Source organism: Ceratosolen solmsi, unplaced genomic scaffold (assembly GCF_000503995.2).
Source record: "Ceratosolen solmsi marchali unplaced genomic scaffold, CerSol_1.0 scaffold23, whole genome shotgun sequence".
Classification (NCBI taxonomy): Eukaryota; Metazoa; Arthropoda; class Insecta; order Hymenoptera; family Agaonidae; genus Ceratosolen; species Ceratosolen solmsi.
Genome location: NW_011948430.1, coordinates 4735662 through 4755176, shown reverse-complemented (window position 1 = coordinate 4755176; position 19515 = coordinate 4735662). Strand labels below are relative to the sequence as shown.

The 19515-nt window shown below is 35.7% G+C and overlaps 1 protein-coding gene across 1 annotated transcript in view; it reads right to left on the bottom strand.

The window, feature by feature from the left end:
* Liprin-gamma (liprin protein kazrin) overlaps positions 1-19515 on the bottom strand; it is a 165851-nt gene that overhangs the window by 34895 nt on the left and 111441 nt on the right. The window contains 4 exon segments of the mRNA XM_011501912.1: positions 300-679; positions 1765-2125; positions 2680-2695; positions 3034-3530. Of these exon segments, the coding sequence (XP_011500214.1) occupies positions 300-679; positions 1765-2125; positions 2680-2695; positions 3034-3530 (1254 nt within the window).

Sequence of the window (19515 nt, the reverse complement as noted above, 5' to 3'; positions counted from 1 at the left end):
CTATATATATATATATATATATATATATATATATATATATATATATAGTGTGTTTATGCAGTGATCGAGTAAAAAACGAATGGAATTGAACGCAACATTAACACTCGATCAGGACTATCACGATCCTCGTTCGATTCCACTCAAATTTCAAAGAGAAACAGATCCAATCCATCTATTGCTTAAAGTTGGTACTTATGATCGGTCGTTCTCCATTAATATAAAAGGCATCGTAACACGAATTTTTACCACCGCGAGGGGACTGAGATACGCGAGCCCTTTGAGCTCGTGCGACCACCTACCTGCTCGTAGTTCCGTATGAAATCCCTGAGCTCGCGCTCCTTATCCTCCAGGGTGCCGTACAGCGCCTTCATCTGGTTGAGCAGGTCGAACTTCTCGGCCCGGAGTCTTTTGCGGTCGGCTTTGAGGGCGTGTAGGGCCTCGCGCGTGTGCTGCAGCTCCATCTCGAGGGCGACATAGCGGGCCTCGTCCTCGATTACGGCGTCGTCGGCCCCGACCTCGCCGCGCGAGGCGCCACTCAGCAGGAGTCGACGCAGCCTCGCGACCTCCGCTACGAGCCGCTCGTTCTCCAGCCGTAGTCGCCGTGTCGACGCCAACTCGACGCCGTGGCCGCCACCGTGAAGGTTCGAGAGTCGAGAGGCCACCACCGGGTCGCCCATCGCTAACGAGATCAGGTAGATTTATACTCGGATGGTTGGCTCGATATTCACATGCAATTTCAGTTAGCGATTGCGAGGAACCGATGCTCGACTCGCTTATGCCAAGAGTGCGTCGCTTGATTTTCCTCGTGGGTGAGAGACGGTACGCGACCGAACAATACATATTTCATCGCGAGTGACAAAGCCACTCACAGTGTTCACTGCTCACCGCAGCCAGTTTATCGAATAAACGCATTGTCGGACAAAGCGATCGATTCTTCTTTCTTTTGTTTTTGTTTTTTTGTTTTTTCTTTTTAATGACATGGAGACTGTTAGATGAAAACTCGAGTCCACATAATATTCGGAGCTCCCAATTTGTTCTCATCGTTAACTCATCGGCCGTTAACGCGCTCCCAATTTATTCACTTCTCATCGTTAGGCCGTTAACGCGCTTGGCTGAGCTTGGCTGGCCACTTCCCGTTAAGCCAAAGCCCTCACGAGCGGACCGCGACAAACTCGGGACTCGAAATTTAAATAAAAAGAGCGCTCATAAACCGAAACTCATTGAATAATTCGATCTGCATGCAACTCTTTACGGGGACGTTTGCTTCGCCCAACCAAGCAAGCCAAAGAGCCTCCGAGTATTAATTATTCATGCAACTAAACTGATTAAGCAAAGCCGATGAATGAACGATGAAAAATGTTGAAATCGTGAAAGGATCTTTAGCTTGGAAGATCCGTATCGACTCGCCCGAGCGCTTTATCGTTAAACTCGAAATGAGTGGTGAAAGGGGCTCGCGAGCGGGCCACCGCGCACCTTTCCACATTTCACGGGCAATCGACTTTGAATCAAGTAAATCCCAGGATAGCGAAGCGAGCCGCGCACCGTCCGGATTAACAAGTCGGATGGGCATAAATCGGACACCGACAATGAGAGAGTGAGAAAGAGATGGAAAAAGATCGATAGAGAGAGAGAGAGAGAGAGAGAGAGAGAGAGAGAGGAGCTGGTTAGGTGGACGTTGGAGACGTGGGGAGATCCGGAATTTTTAGCTAAAATTAAGTTCATGCGAGAGAGAAACGCCTTTGAGCGAGCAAGGCGTCCACCAACTTGATAGCGTGCGCCAGCGCCAACCTAGTGGATTTCCGGGTGAGCAGGGCCTGCTACTGGGTGCGGGCCCAGGTGGCTCGTTCTCCTCCTCGGCTCCCCTCGCGTCCCCGTCGACGAAATCCTTGATATCCGGTTGGTACTCGGGTGGCTCCTTGCCCAAGGGCCTGAGGGTCGTGATACGCAGCCGTTCGTGACTCGAGCGCTGGAAGAAGGGTCGCGGGCCCACGGGACTCGCGCTTCCCGAGCGCGAGTCCGCGCTGCCCCCGGAGCCGCCCAGACGCGTCTTCTCCAGGGCGGTGTATGGTCTGCGGCCATTGATCCGCTCGCCAGGACTCGCGCACGTTGGCGAGCCGTTGCGTGTCTCTGGAAAGGAAGGAAACGCATAGCCGATTAGATGGGCTGCTTCGCTTTGTTTTTTCATCCTCCAACAGCGGCGGACATATTAATTTCCGGTGCATTCGCGTCAATACCTGGAGGCGCGTATAAACAGGATTATATTGGAAACTGGTGGTGGATCATTCGTTGCAGACTGCTTTGCAAGATCATTTTTTTTCTTTATCGACAATATTACGCCAATGAGAGTTTTTCGCGCATAAATTTATTGCAAATTAGGAGATCGAAGTTAAGACTCTGGAAGCTACGTAATTTCTAGACTGTTTAATAGCGGTTGAGTAGTAGTTTTTGACAAGGACGGCCACGGCGACGACGACGACGTGGTTCAGCGAAAGTGTAGAGGTTGGTTGGAGCGTAGGGATGGGTGAGTTTGTCGTGAAATTTATTCATACGAGTCCGACTTCTTTAGCGCCCAGATATTCAATTTGCATCGGAATAAATTTAAACATGAGGAACTCTATATTTTATGTTGATATTGGTTATGCAATTTTCAAGTGGTAAAACAACAATCTGAATTTCTACCTCAATCGACATCGTCCTCGAGAAATTTATACAATCGCTAACTAATTGTATTTCAATGGCATTCAACTGTATTCAACTGCATATTCTATTTAATCATAATGTAAGATTGAAAAATTGGCTTAGCCAAAATTTTCCTTCTTTTTCTTTCGCTACATTGTTTTTCTTTTTTTTGTTCGACTGATCTTACAATAGCCTAATAGGTACCTCCTACGATCTTTCCCAAGTTTGATACATTTGCGTCTCGACGGTAGCGGCGACAATTTCCGCGCCCATGGAATTTAAAATGGACATGGATAGCGAGGAATTCAAAGTTCGACCATGGGCGTGAGAAAGGCTTGTGGGAATATCCATGACAGTCGCTACTTACCGATGGGACTGGCTCTCCTGTCCACGGGACTCGGTACCTCCTTCCTATCCACGGGGCTGACGCTCTTGTCGCTGAGGGAGCTTCGCTTGTCGAATGGACTGCTCCCGGCGCTGAGTCGTTTGGCCATAGACTCCTCGTGCTGCAGGAGATGCATCTGCTCCCGGGGGGTCGAGGGACTGCCCCCGTCCGGGCCGCTCGCGCTCGAAGACGAGTTCTGCCCGGGCGGGGCGCTGCTGCTACTCGAGGGCGTCGAGCCGCTAGTGCTGCTCGCGCTACTGCTGCTGCCCCCGCCCCCGTTGCCCCCACCCCCATTATTGCTACTGCTATTGCTGTTTAGACTGCTGCTGTTATTGTTGTTGTTGTTGTTGTTGTTGTTGTTGATGGCTCGCAGCCCGGGCCCGCAATCGGCCCTCGACTTCTCCAGTTCGCCGTCGAGCCGAAGCCCCGTAGCCGCGTTCTCCTCCACCATTACGCGCAGTTTCGCCTGCAACAGATTTATTATATATTTTTTAAAGACTTTTCGACCTTTCTTTAATAAGATAGAGAAGACGGCGCTAATGCAAAGTGGTCACTTTTGTCGGATTTGTGTCGCCGTGTGCTGATTTGTCCGAACTCGAATTCCAAAGTCAAAATGCGCGTTAACATGCAGAAGGAACGGGAAATTTTTTTATTTTATATTTCTCAGCCGATTAGTGTGTAGTATAGTTTGCGCGCGTAATGCGTGCGTTTGTGTGTGATATGGTATCTTTCACTTAATCTAGAGTGGATATAATTGATAATGAAACATATCCAGTGCTATGGCTCTTTTGTAATGAATACGCTTTAATGTTCAAATACTTTGCATTATAAAAATTAATTACACGCGTCTTGAAGTTTATGTCTTGAGAATTGTCAAATAGTTACATAGAACTTTGATCTTTTCAATTTTAATTCTAAAAAATTGCAGCGTGCGATGTAGCTAGATCGTTGTTTATCACTTTAACAATAATTTTCGGAAACGCAATGGCAAATTATCCTTATAATATAACTAAAAGATTGAAATACGTGAAATACGTTTATAATTAATGTCTACAATATTTCAGTAAAATAATTAATTGTCCAGATACGGCTATAATTTATTTAATTATTTATCTATTCATGAGTATTTATTTATTAATGCGAGTTGGTAAATTTACAATTATGATGCAAAGTAAAGCTTTTGCAATTAAATTTTTCCAATTGCAATATACATTCAATTGAAATTTATAACAACATAATGACAACAATTTCGTAAAACTTCTCCGATATTGGCCAATATAATTACGTCGATAGCTTTTTCTATCATTATAGAGTATTCGAAAATATATGCTTTTATTACATCGTTAATTTAATGTGTCTAGGAACAAAAATTTCTCATTCATAACTTAAATAAATCCTGTTAATTATTTCATAGAGAGCACATGAAATTTACAGGTAATTTTGAGATTTAAACGGCTAGTTTAATTGTATTAAAGTAATATGAAATTTAAGTTGAAAGTGATATATCAATTTATATTTAACTTTAATTTTATTCTGTTGCACAGAAGTAATTACATGAAGCTAAAGTCTTTTCTACATTGGTCTTAAAACATCTGTATTTTGAATTTATTCGGTGTATTAAATTAAAATTGAAGCTACCCGTTTCGCTCTTTATTATTTGAAATTCCTCCAAAATGAATATCACGTGTAACATAAAATTATAATAATTAATCTGCAAACTAATTCACTAATTTACACTAATGAAAATGAAAGTATAATATCGACTGATTAAGTGTCTTACACTTAGCGTATTCTTATCGATAGAAAGAATAATCAGAAACGATTACATTCAGAATTTTACGATTATTTCATCTCGCTTGATTTATTCTGCTTCATACAATCCTCAGACCCGATAAAAGAGAAATCGGATTTGAAAGTCGATCGATTAAGGAATAGCCTAAACTCTTTCATCCTTGACCAGTGAGCTCGGATCTCTTGAGCTGGACAACGAGTCGAGAATAAAAGAAGCAAGACAACGAAAGGAGGAAGTGAACGTTCGCCAATGTATAAGACGAATACTCGGAAGGGCTGGAACTCCTACTACGTACATAAAAAGAAAACGAAAATGTAACAGGAAAAAGAAATATCCAAGCACTAAACGTAGCGTGGTCTTTGAATCCCAAACAGCAATCATCCGAACGCCATTGCGCATTGTCCGATCTCAAACTTGTTGCGCTCTTCTTTCTATCTCTCGCTCCGTCATCGACGACTTCCTCGATATCGTCGACTGCACTTTAGACATTGGATCTTTATGGAAGGATCTTTAGATGGATAGTGGATGATTTGCCAAGACAGCGGACACAAAGAAGCGACAGACCAAAGATTTTCTTTCCTTTGGCTCGTTTTACCACCGCCTTAACTCCGTCACTCTTTTCGTGCGCAACGAGCGCGAAGATTACGCCGACGAGAAAAGGAACGAACGGTAGGCGATAACTTGCCATCATCCGACCGAAAATTTAGAGCTTTTCGGTGGATCAGAATAGTGAGGAGAGAGATAGATAGATAGATAGATAGATAGATAGATAAAGAGAGAGAGAGAGAGAGAGAGAGAGAGAGAGAGAGACGAAAAAGAGTCTTTTAATAATAAATTTTTATTCACGCCCTCGTATGCGTGGGAGATGAAAATTCGCATATTTTCTAGGGTAGAGTATTTTTCAGCGCTGAAGACGTGACTGCAACTTTCATCTCGTATATTATGTTCGGAGCTTACTGGATACATTGAAAAATCTATTACTTTTATTTATTTTTAAATCGTGCATTTTAAGGTATTATATTATGATTATTACCAGCACCAGCGCACAACGACGTTCATTGGCTCTTTGAGTCTTTTTATTTTTAACGAACGCTACTTCTCCAGTTTATTTAATCAATATCAACACAATTATCTTATTTATTTACACGATTTATAGCATAAGAATCTAAAAAAATATTACCGACATTAATTCAGACTAAGCTCTGCGATGTCTGTATGCATAAAATGGTTTTTTTTTCTTCTTTTTTTTCTTTTCTTTTTTTCTTTTCTTTTTTTTTCTTTTTTTTTTTTTAATGGAAAATGTCTCCATGGAAATGCATAATTAATAGAAAAAAAAATCAAGAAATTAATAATCAGTTATTTCACTTTCACAATCGCACGTAATACACTGTTATTTTGTATTATTAGCTGGCTCAGTCCATGCTTTTTAACTTAAATGTATTGGAAGCTTGAGGTAATTTAACTTTTTAAAAAGCGTCGCTACATTAGTATTGTGACTGGCATTATACTAAACTTGTTTCAATGGTTTAAATTAAAGTTTAATAAATCGCATTAACTTAATAGATAACTTTATCGTGCTTTTTGCTCGGCAAACTTTTTAAATATTTCAGTAGCCGAAAAATTATAAAGTTATTAAAAATGTGTATAAAATTTCACTTCATAAATAGGATAGTAGGCGTTTTTACGACAAAATGTTATTGAAAATTCTAAAGTCATTAGAGAAAATAGAAATATATTTTTATAATTAAGCAATTAATTTATCACGTTAATACATGAAAATAGACGTCATTTTTGCTTTTAATGAATATGAACGAATTCAAACACAGAGATCTACGCATTAATGTTCCAACAAGGGACGTATTGATTTAAGAATTTTATTTTTATTTTAATCATTTTTTATATTAAATTTCTTTTACTACTTATGGGTATTAAGATATTTTTGTATTTTTTGTTTTCATTCAAACATCAATAAAGCAAATGTTATTGATACTTGGTAGAGATTTCATAATTAGGCCAATGCTGCTCACAATCAAACCTCAACTTCCTAACATTCTCTTGGATTTGGCATTTTATAAATAAATAAGTTAAATATAATTACAATCATTGACCTTCAGTTTATAAAAAAAAAAAAAAATAAAAAACGGTTAAAAGCAATATTAAAACTCGTTTTAAGAATCAATTGCTGGGAAGATTGACATTTTAAGTCACTGGGCTTGTGGAATTAAAGGCAGATCGATGAAAAATAACCTTGTTCGTCGTCTAAAGTTTCCTTATTTACAAATGCTGCTATTTCCTTTCCTCATTTTCCATTTACATCCTCACACTCGCCACCAAATGCCGCACATAATAATAATGAAAGGGAAAAATTGGAAAAAATAAATTATCAGCGCAAAGGCTTTTGGCTTCTGGCTACAGAGGAGCTCCGAAAGGCCATAGTGATGAATTTTCGAGTGGCTCCTCGTAACAACAAACTCACTCTCATGTGCGTAGAATTACAACAACGGACCAGACAATCAGCAAGTCACGTCTTGCTTCTCCATCCCAACGGCCAATCTACCCTTTCTCTTTCTCTCTTATTCACAAGAACCCGGAATTTCGGATTAATAGCAAGAGAGTCAAGGAGCCACTCGAGAAAGTTTCTGTTAACTTGATAAAGCGACTTGAAGAGGGGCCTAAGCTTCTACAAGTCCTCACTCTATTCTATTCTCATCTTCTTTTTAACCGTAGATATTTCATTTTCAGCGTTACTTGGCTTCCAATCACGCCCCCACACACGTACGTGTGAAATTAACGCTTTGTCAATTGCAATATTTTGCATGTTGAAAACGAATGGCAACATCTCAACTTGCGATTCTCCATATTTATAGCTTCAAATTGCATTCTAATCTATAATTACATTACAATTAATAGTAATTAAATAACGCTACGATATAACAATATATATTGAGTAACAAATTCTAAATTTTAGAATTCTAGAATATCGCTACATCTATAAGCAATACAACTATCATAATTGTGATAAATACTAATTAAAAAAATTTTGCATAAATGTGGAAATTTAATAATCCACCTCACGACTTAAATTAAATATTTATATATATATATATATATTTATAAAGAATTTATTCGTTAAAAAATATATTTTAAAGTATTAAATAATCTTTGAATACATAAAGAAATGTTTAATCAAACAATTTTTTTTTACCGAATCTTCACCTTTTCAAAGCAAAAAATAAAGTCAATTCAGAATAAAAAAGTATCCCCTTACATCAATTGAAATTACTTTGTCATGCGAGAGGATTCCTATAACAATGAGCATCAAAGAATTTTTACAATTAGCTTTGCGAGAGTATTTGTCATTCTAGAAAAAAGAATTCTTTGAAGTACAATATTAAATTTTAATAGCATTGAAATTATACTCGCCGTAAAAGAATAATCCAAGAATATGGACATTTTGTAAAGGAAAACCGATCCTTTACGCTCAAGTTAACGAAAACATATTTCAACACAATCACATCAATAATATAAAGTCACATAAAAGAAAACTAAAGAAAAAGTATTAGAATCCAATGGATCGAAATCAATGGCTTGAATGCTTCATCATCAGAACCAAATGGCCATTTGTCGTAATTTTATTCATTTTCAAATTTAATATATATGATATGTTCAATTTGCCTTTCTCTTGTTTAGCTTCAACAAGACGAAATACGCACGGAATCAGTTTGACATTGTTTTTCAGGCCCACGATGCAGCCCTTTACTTTTGTCCTCGATTCCTTTCGCCTAGGCGTTTGACTACGAAATTGTATTACCGCTCGGCCGACGACCTTTCTCGCCCAGAGTAATTACGCAAGGAACGAGGCACTAAATACATTTACTTTGTTTAAACGTATTAAAGCGTATTTTTAGTTAACGTAGTATTATTCGAGTCGGCCATAAGGTTCTTTCGATATAATTAAAAAAGCTTGGGTTTCCCAAAAAAGGCAGTGTTCCCGAGATGATATCTTATTATCATGATGGCAATGTTCATTAGCTGAAAATATAACGTAGGACAATTGAAATATAGTAATGATTATAATAATTATAGGGCAATTTATGTTTATTTCTTGTTTGATCGTAGCTCAAAGTTAAATTAAAATTAATTGTCAAAAGATCAAGGGATGACGCTTTGTGTTTATCGTATAGCATGTTTACCGTTTCTCATGATATTATCGATCTAAGCCGAATGAGATATTTCTATTATTATTATTATTTTTTTTTTTTAATAATTACAAAGAAAAATACAAGAACGAAAACGAACTTTAACTTGTAAAATAGTATTATACATTATAAAGAGAAATTAGAATATTAAAGATCAAATGATAACCATTTTCAATGTTTTCACTATGTCGACGAGTTTTTATACTTGAAAGGTAAAATTACGCTGTACATTAAGAATTTTTTAGTTTACGTATCAAAACTTAGATTAATACTAAGCTGTTAAGTGCGATAAATGATTTTTAAAAATTACATTGAATTATTCATATTCTAAAACGGAATTCCATGATAGAAATTTCCAAATACATTTTTAATGCAAAAATAAAGCAAAGATGACTATGATTGAAGTTCGTTATCATTAAATATTGTTGTTCAAAACTCGTAAGTTATTATTAATTAATAGAATGTTGATAGTACTATTTTCATCATATTGTGATAGATTATTTTTTCATTAAATAAAATTATATTTTTTTCACGCAAATTCAAACACAACTTTTTTCCTGAAGAATACAGTTGTATTATAATTGTTAATAATTGTGGTAAAATATTAATATTTATGCAGTTATATAGTTAAATATTTCTATTGCTACCAAATGCAGCTTTTAAAAGTTTAATGAAGAAAAGTTAAAATAATTTAATTGTCAACAAAAACGTACAATATTCTACAATTTGTTATATAAAAAAATGTATGATTTTGTATATTAGAGTGAGTTACGAAAAAAATCGTGTTGTATTGCATAAAATTTACAATGCGTCTCACGATTTTTCATTGGCGTATTAAAATCGATCTTGATAGCAAATATCCTGGCTTTTCTATGAGCTTTTTGTTATTTTGTTATTCTTCTCCTCTCTCTCTCTCTCTCTCTCTCTCTCTCTCTCTCTCTCTCTATGTGTCTATCTATCTTATTATCTACATATAAGAAGTAAATGAAAATTTTTTAACGAAAACCTTTCTGAATTATTCATTGGTAAGGTTATTAGGAGAAATTACTTTATACCTCTTTCTCTTTGCTATTTCAGAATTTTGCACTTTTGAATGCATGAAAGAAGATTTGCTTCAATAATACGCACATGTATATTAAGTTTTTTTCCCAGATGCTTTCTTGGGAAATCATCTATATATATATAAGTTTTTATATGTAAAAATAGTTGATGAATAGGTAAAAAAAATCTCAAAAAATTCCTTTATATGCATTCATGACTATATTATAATCTTCCATCGAAACTTTTTTGTTCTAATTTTAGCTAACATGAATTTATATATTATAAACGAATTATAAACGAAGAATATAATATGATTAATTTGATTATCATTTTCGTTGATTTTACAATTTGATCAAAAGGTTCATATTATTTTGTCGATTTATTGACAAAATGAGAAAAAATTGTCTGCACATGTGCGAATGCTTAATATTCAATCCGATTAATATTATTTGATTGACTAAATCAATCATTATTGATCGAACGAATTCTGTTAAATATTAATATTTTAAGTAAGTTTAGTATATTATAGCGACTAATTGAATTGAAAACTTGAACTAATTCTTCGGGACACTTTTGGCATAAATTCATAATGATTTTATAATAACATTTGAAAATTAACAGTGTATTAATGTTTATTTATTATAATAACAAAATCGGAATTTTTTTAAAAAAAAATTTCTTTATAAAATTATGGTAAATAGCGGAACGATGCGATAATAAACGTTCATTTATAAAATAAAATAAAGTTGATACGCTGATTAAAAATGAGTCAATAAAATTAGTTCACTTTTTCTAGTAAATTAATTATTCAACATTATTATTCATTACAATTTAGAGATTAACAAATATGTCATAATGTAATAAAATATTTGAATTCTTAATAACTTTTATCTGTTCATATATTTTTTTAATTACTTATGTATTAAAGTAAAAAATTGAAAAATTTTTATTTTGCGGCGTAAAAGGTACAGCGTAATATAATTGTCTGTATATTTTCTTATATTTTCTTTTTTATGTTACTCCTTAGTTATATATAATGCACTTCAAGTAAGTAAAGTTTCAAGCGAACAAGAGAATTTTAAAGATTTCTCAAAATATCCAATTTCAATAATATTTCGCGCGTAAGTATTTCGCAAAGATCAATGAATATTCCAATGATTTACCAGGCATAGTTGTGGAGTAAAATAAACAAATTAAGTTGATGATGAGATGAAATAATGTAAAAGGTCAACAAGCGTCAACGTGCAACTTACAATGTTTGAATAATTTTCTCGCAGTATATGTCAACAATAACCGTACATTTCTATATAATCTGCATAAGGTCAAAAAGAGATAGAGTTTGCATAAATTCCCAAAGAACTTGTATTTTATAGGAAACAGCTGTACATGAAATAATTATAACCCCGAAATGAGATAGGGATAAATGTCTTGAAGTGTTGGAGAGAGAACGAAGAGGATAGGCGGTGGAGACGAAGAGAGAGGCGCTTCTCGAATTTATGAAATCGCAATGTGAAATTGCCATTTCAAGTTTCTCGCTGGTAATAGTAAGTGAAACAAGGTTAGTTCCTCAGAGTTTCCTTCTTTACTTAATCCCCCCCCCCTCTCTCTCTCTCTCTCTCTCGTCCCTTATCGTTTAATCTCCTGCTCTCCTCTTCATACATATCTGCATGCCGACGTGGAAATGCATGTGTTGCACTTCGTACGCTACTTACGACACTTTTACTAAGTTGGACCAACGAGCGGCCTAGATAAGAAGGAGTTACGCCTGCCCTTCCTCCTCCCGCCATTATCCTTTGGCAACATCTTCATAGTTTATTAGCTGCTCTAATATATGGCTTCATTTTATATTACGCTTTTATATGTTGCGAGATAGTTTAATAAAATTTTGATATTTGGAAAAATAAAAAGAATCCATCAATATATATGAGAGGTTGGCGAGAACATTGATTTTTAAATTTACATATATTGTCTATTTTTAAATAATTGTATTGCAATGCATGTTTAATAATTTATGAAAGGCATTTTTATTGTAAATTTAATGGATATGTAGATGAGCCGTGATAAAAATATGTTCTTCAATAGATCACCTATAATGTTTTAAAGGGTTTTGTCATCTTTTTTTCCAATGATGAAATTTAAGAATTTCGTAGTCTGATTGTTCAGAGCATCGAAAAGATAAATTAAAAATATCGATTTTTATCCACACGAGTGCCAAAATGACCGATGAGTTTTTATTTATAATCACTTTAATAAATAATTTGAGTTATTAACTAACTCCTTTCGTCCTCTTATACAATTTCCTCGATAATGCTATTTATTTTATTTTTTTTTTAAACATTAAGCGCAAAAAATATTAACGGATATATTTATGGAAATATTCATTTTTTATTTAATTCCAACTATCGATCATTTAGATGTATATATTCAATTGTAGAGGAAGAATTAATTCTCCGACAAATTGTATTTTATAGGAAATAATCGTAGCCTGAAATAATAATGAATAGATTGATAATAAGGATTTTTATACAAGAGCTATGTATGGCTTCCATGCATATATCAAATTTCCTCTAAAATTTATTGCTTAACTTTTCAGATAGCATGCTTTTGACATAATTATAATATATTACTAAGAATATACAGTCTATCGTAATGAATAAATTAAAAATTTACCCGCATTCATAAAGCACAATTGTGAGATTAATGTGTATGTGAACTTGTATACATTAATGCCCTAAAAGTCACTATTAGGAACAATATAGAACACGATCCTTGGTATAATTCTACAATTCGGTTAATCGAACGATCGATCTATCAAATGATTTCACATAACATCCAAATAAATCTATAATTATATCAATCAGCAGTGCACGAAGTAAATTGCATTCCAATAAGATTAGCAGATGGAGCAGATGAATGATAGATAGGGAATCCATCGTCGATCAGTTAGTTCACTCGGTAATTGTACGAAACATACGGATGGATCACTGGCCAAGCGGGGGCAATGAAAATCCAGTAAAAGTGAAAACTACGAGTTGACCAATCGTCCATTATCCTATCAATGAGTGCACCGACAACATCTTTTCTACATTCGTTTCTCCTTACTCTAACGCAGATCCATGGGAATGTGAGGCCGATGCTTTTTAAACTAAATTAATGGTTATTGACTTATGGATAGATCAGTGTTAGTCACTGAGTAAATACGACATAATTCTATAAAAGGACTAATTGAACCTTACAAAATGACAGATTTTGCTCCCTTTTTTATTATCTTTTTGATTTTTCACCGATTATACTTTTCAATTTAATTATCATCACAGGAGCAAATGAAAAGCAATCTAAATATGTTGCCAATTACAATACTAAACGATGTTTTCATGCCAATATTTTTAATATAAATTTTGTTAGTGCCATTTGTCTGTAATGACTAAGTGACAACAAATTATATTGATATCAGTAAAAACAAACAAAAATAAAAAAACAATAAAAAAATAAAAAAATAAAAATGGGATGTCGGTATTCAGCTAAAATAATACAAGTAATTTTTTTATTACATCTTTCATGTTTGAAATAATTTTAAATATTATCACAGATGCGATTTATCACTTGAAAATAGAAAATTCTAACTTCATATTTATAATCAATCATCAGAGAAGCTACAGAAATATAAAGTTTAAGTAATATTGGTTTGATATATGCTTTGATGTTCTCAAAAGTTTAAGGTCATCTTGATTCCAAGTCTATAAATTATTCCAACTTTTAAAGTTTTATATCTGTATGGAAAAAAAAATTCTTTTAAAGAAAAATAAATATTTATATATATAAAACCAAAAACTATTGATATTAATAAATAACAAAAAATAGTAATATTGTGCTTTATTTACATTATCTTTAAATTTGTAGAAAAATTTCTACTAATGTTTATTAAATTTATCTTCGTTGACTTTGAAAAATTCGAACCTTCATTATTGAAATTCTTTTAATGATCATTTTAAAGATTTTTAATTTTTGTATTATTGTCAATTGCTATAATGAAAATTATCTTAATGCGCATAATTATCTTTAGAAAATTTTATTCTTAAATATTATATATTTTTAAGATTGGATAAAAATTTTTAAAACTATATCTTCGCTCAAACGAATTTAACACATAATTATACATTGTTTCATAAATTAATAATAGTATATTAATTTTTGTTAGTTTACCTGTCATTTGCCTCATATTCCATGTTAACAAATTTCATTACTTTATTCTATGTTAAGACGAGTGTGTATTTACGTAAGTGTAGGAGTGCGCGCGCGCGCATAAGATTGGAAGCCCTTTAAATCAGTGCTTCAGGCATGTTGTAATACATCATCAGACCAATTATCATTTATACTTAAAAACTGAACAATACCATTCGTTAAGTGAATTATACCTGCCAGCGTGAGTGTAATTATAAGCCTGTAAAGCTGCACTTTTAATAAAATTTTCGCTCCAAAATTTGTACTCACGTTGGAAAATTAAAGTGCCGAGGGAAATAATGCTCTGCGTAAAATAAATAAACATAACGAACTTGGACGAATAAAGTTACGAGGGTGTCCGTCCGTCCATTAGAACACTATATCGTCACTAGGCAAGTTTGAATTTCCGTGAGGGAAATTCGAATTGGGTCGCGTGTCGGCAATGCCATTACAGGGGAAACTCGTAGTCCTGCGTCGGACACTCGAGCGTTTGATTATCAAAGGATGAGAGTCGCGGATCGAAACTAAGCGATTTGCCAGCGCGAGGAAGTAATTGCAGACCCCGGCGCTTTCCACTCGTGACGTTTACGTGGTTTTGAGCATTGAGCCATCATCGTTACTCTTACGTCGCGGATTATGGAAAAACCGCGTGCAGTCTCGTAACTCATCGGCGCATCGCCTCTGCGTATTTGCACTTTGTGTACATTGCTCGGGATAGTTTGCCAGGTAGTAGTTTACGATGGAGTTACTTTAAACTTTGTCAATTGCGCTTTGATGCTTCGGACACTTATTCACCTGGTATCGTTGACTTTATCACGATATCGATAAAATTTGGTCGGATGATGCAACGTGAAATCGTGGCATAATTGAACGATAATTTATGTATTACATCGTAGTTCCGGCAATCAGAGAAAAAAATGCGGAGATAAAAGAAATAGTGCCGTTTGTTCGTGCGATCGCGGATAAAGTTCGGCAGAGTCTGAGAGTTGGGTAAGTGTTATTGACGTAGGGGAATGGTCGCATAAGTCTGGCGTCGAAGAATTAAGAGACCGGCTAGTCTGAATGTCGTATAAGGACAAAAGCGGCGAAGCTGTAAAAGGCAAGGGTCGATGATTTTGTGGAATAGGGTGAAAAGCCCCAAGTACTCGTCGTCGTCGTCGTCGTCGTCGTCGTCGTCGTCGTCGTCCCGTATTCGTTTGCTCAATGAGTAATGAGAAAGACGCTGGCAGATATTCATGACCCAGTAGTAATAGTCGGCGCAGACAGGCCAGTTAGTAGTGAGAGGCCGAGAGTGAACGGACGTCCCTGTGTGCGTGTGCGCGTGGGACCACGTTGAGCCAGAGGCACAGGCAAGCGAACAAGAAATGTCGGCTGGCAAATGACGGCGCCGACGGATGGAGGACAAATGATAAGAGAGACGTAGTCAAGTATTGTTTGAGAGATGATGTTGAAGTAAGGAACATAGATGATGATTTGCAAATGGCTCTGTTGGCTTTGGAAACAGAGGTAAACAGCAATGCTTTCGTGTTAATAATATTTGTTTTTTTCCTGTAAATTAGTCCACATTCAATGAGAAATTAGTTTTCACGAGAACCTTGCAATTATTTTCGACCGCTTCTTTTTTTTTTGTATTGATAAGCATTTACAATGATCTTACACTTTTTTTCTTTTCAAAACAGTAAGAAAATGAAAATGATATATTATAAGAAACTGCCATAAATATCATAAGTATTAATATTATAAATATAAAATAATATCATTATTTAAAATAAATATTTTTGTACATGTAATTTTATGTAATATTATAAAATATATTGCTCCAAGTGACTTTTGCTACTAATATATTTTGGGATGGCATAAAAAAATTACTGAATCACCGAAATTATATCTTCACTGGTGTTTTGAACAACTTAATATATAATTTAGTTTTCATATTTCGGTTCGGTGTTGGCCCCAAGGTTGTAGCGTTGTTGTATGAGATTTTCGTATCGACAAAAATTCTTCATACAATATCTTCATAAAATTTCTATGTCACGCAGTACTTTTTGAATTTTTCAACTAAATTCTTACAATTTAGTTGCCATCCTAAAAAGAAAAAAATTACTTCTCAATTCATCGATCGAGCTAATAAAGATCGATCTAGATAATATCAATATAAATATTGATTAACGATAGTTTATACTAGCGATTCATCTTATTTAGAGGAACATTTTATCTTTATATAGCTATTGGCTTGTAAATTATTACTATTGAATACATTTTTACGAGCATATAAGATATGCATTCGCTAGAAGTAGTGAACACGTGTACGCAGAATACGAATATAAGTTTATGGATGTTTTCTCGTGTAGAGAAATTCGAGAATAATATACCAAGGAATACAAGACAGAAAGAAACAATTTTTTCTAATGAATTATGATATGCAAATATTATGTCGAAAAAATATTCTCTCATGTATATGGAAGAATTACGTTATATCATGTCATTTTCATTATTGAAATGACGAAATTGCGTTTAATTCAAACTCACTTTACACAAAGATTAAGATCAATACTGTGAATAATGATTTTTCGATAATTGCAAACAATCGAAAGATACGGTTATTTTAATATGGAAATATATTTTATTAATAGTATTTTTCAAAGTAGTATTATATTGTAATTGACGCGCCATTCGTGCGTACCAACACGGATAAAAAAATAGCAAGTTAACATTTCAAAATTCATATAAAGTTTCGAGAAAACAGTTTAAATCTGACATTTTTCAATTCGAATTATGCATTAGACATACGCGGCGAATGGAAATAACGATAAACTTTTCTCTTCGTATAGATAGCAAATAAACATACCAATTTACGTGACATTAAAACGGAATGTTTTGAATATTTTATCTTCTAATTTGATTAATAGCATAAAACTCTCATACACGACATATATTATTCATGCGAGTAACACACACTTCAAATAATAACCGTTTCTTTCGAATAAACCCATTTAATTACGTCATTAAGGAAATTTTCATGAGTCGGGCACATTCATTAACTTTATCACAGTGAAATATGGAAAGTATAATATTTTCTTACGTGTCAATTGCCGGTACAATAATCCAAATGTCGCTACTTAATTTCAATAATTCAAGCCGTCAAAATTAAACGTGATAATTTAAAAACGCTTATTGCACGTTGAACTTTGGCAAAATTATCGGCAAATTTCTTCTTAGAACGAAAAAAAGAAACCAAACAAAACAAAGAGAGAGAGAAAGAGAGAGAGAGAGAGAGAGAGAGAGAGAGAGAGAAAGCGCGAGCTACTAATTTTGCTCCTAAATAAGTAGGTTAACCTAATAACGCGAAATTGCTCGCAATTCTTCACGTCTGACGAACGAACACGAAAAATCTCGAGCTTTGTATAATTTTACGAGAGGGGCTGTGAGCGCATGTGAAGCCGGAAAAATATGCACGAGCTTCAATTATTAAAACTGCGACGGCATCTGAGATCCATTAGTTCAACTCGATCGATGAAATAGTCGATTATCGGCGCCACGAGTCTTAGATGTCACGCTTAAGCATCCCCCCTCCCCTCGTCAATCACCCAACAGAGATCCGTTAAATTTAATTAAGAAAATGAAAAAGACGGGAGTCCTTCTCGCACGTGGGAATGCACTCGCTAGTAAGAGACGTCGAAACGAAGAAGGGGGAGACGAGAACATAAGGAATAAAGACGCGCCCTCGAAGAGAGCGGCACAGGGTGAAACCACGAGAGCACATTATGCTAATAAAAAAAGAAGAAAAGAAGAAGTAGAAGAAGAAGAAGAAGAAGAAGAAGATGGAAGTGAGCTCGGCGGGAGTGAGCCAGGCGGCGAGCATATTCACGTTGGAGGAGAGGTCGCACCGGAGATCGATAGACCCTCTCTCGTTTCAGGCCTCTCTGCGCAAGTGGTTAACCGACCTCGCCCGAGGATCGCTGTCACGTAGTCGGACGCGCGAGGCCTCCTTGGCCCTCCCTCCCCCCTAATTGTCACGAAGGTGGCCAAAGAGATGCGATCGCCACTGGCCTCGTCATTCTCCGCCCACCCACGTCCTCCCGGATCAACGACTCTTTTGATCTCCGTGCCTCTGGTTTATCGCCCTCCCCGCCCTTCCTCTCGCTTTCCGTCGAGCTTAATCGACTGCCGCAGCTATCGTTTTTTACTCCCGCCATGCTCGGTCCTGCATCCCGCAGCGAAATAACTTTCGCCCTTACGCGCCTCGTTCATTTTAATGCCGAATAATGCCGGCTGGGACGACGAGGGTGGAGGGGTCGGGGGGGGGGGGTGGGGGATGGAAGGAGGAGGAGCGAGCCGAAATCATTTTACGGTGGTGCCGCTGTCGAGCGCGATCGAATGTAAATTGAAATTCGCTGGTGACGAATATAATCACTGGTGCCGATGTCTCGCTATCTCCCGGTGATTAATAGCAGTTCCCATTTTTGACATTGTAATTGTTGTATTTTATTGTTTTGCAAAATGCATACGTAAAAAAGGAAACGATTCGTTTGAAGTCCCGCTGAAAGAAAATTAGAGAACTAATGCAGTTGGAATAGGATCGGCTGGAATAAAATTCACGGACAGTCTCATTCCCCGATGAATTATATCTTAGCGCATCAGTTGCCTGGCCCCGATTACCGAATAATACTTTGTTTGTTCCACTTTAATCGGCTATGAAATTGAAGTTTGTTGCGATGATAAAGTTAAATGTTGTGGCTAAGAATATTTATGTGCCGTTATCGTAAAACATTCCCTATGCTACTTTATAAATTCTCATCAATGTCTTCGTCTCGGATCTTCGCCTCTCTTCGACTCACGTACGTAATTCATAAATAATTCAGCACTTAGAGAGATAGTATCATTGTCGAGTATCCGTCCGCTCTATTCTCCGGCTCTATTAACTCCTCCGCAACGAACAGTTTTCTTCGAATTCTGAAAACCATCGACAACCATCCCTCTGTCTTTATTACAATCATCATATATACGTCTTTATTCGTATTGATTTGTATATAAAGAATTTTTCACGCTCTCTATTTTGCAGGTTCGTAAGCATTTGGGAATTTGTAACTCTTGTTAACTCTATTTCCAATGCGCCTGCCAATTAGAAAATTAATATAATTATTATTTCAATGATGTTGGCGACGAAGACGATTAAAGATCCAGAGATACGTCGTGTA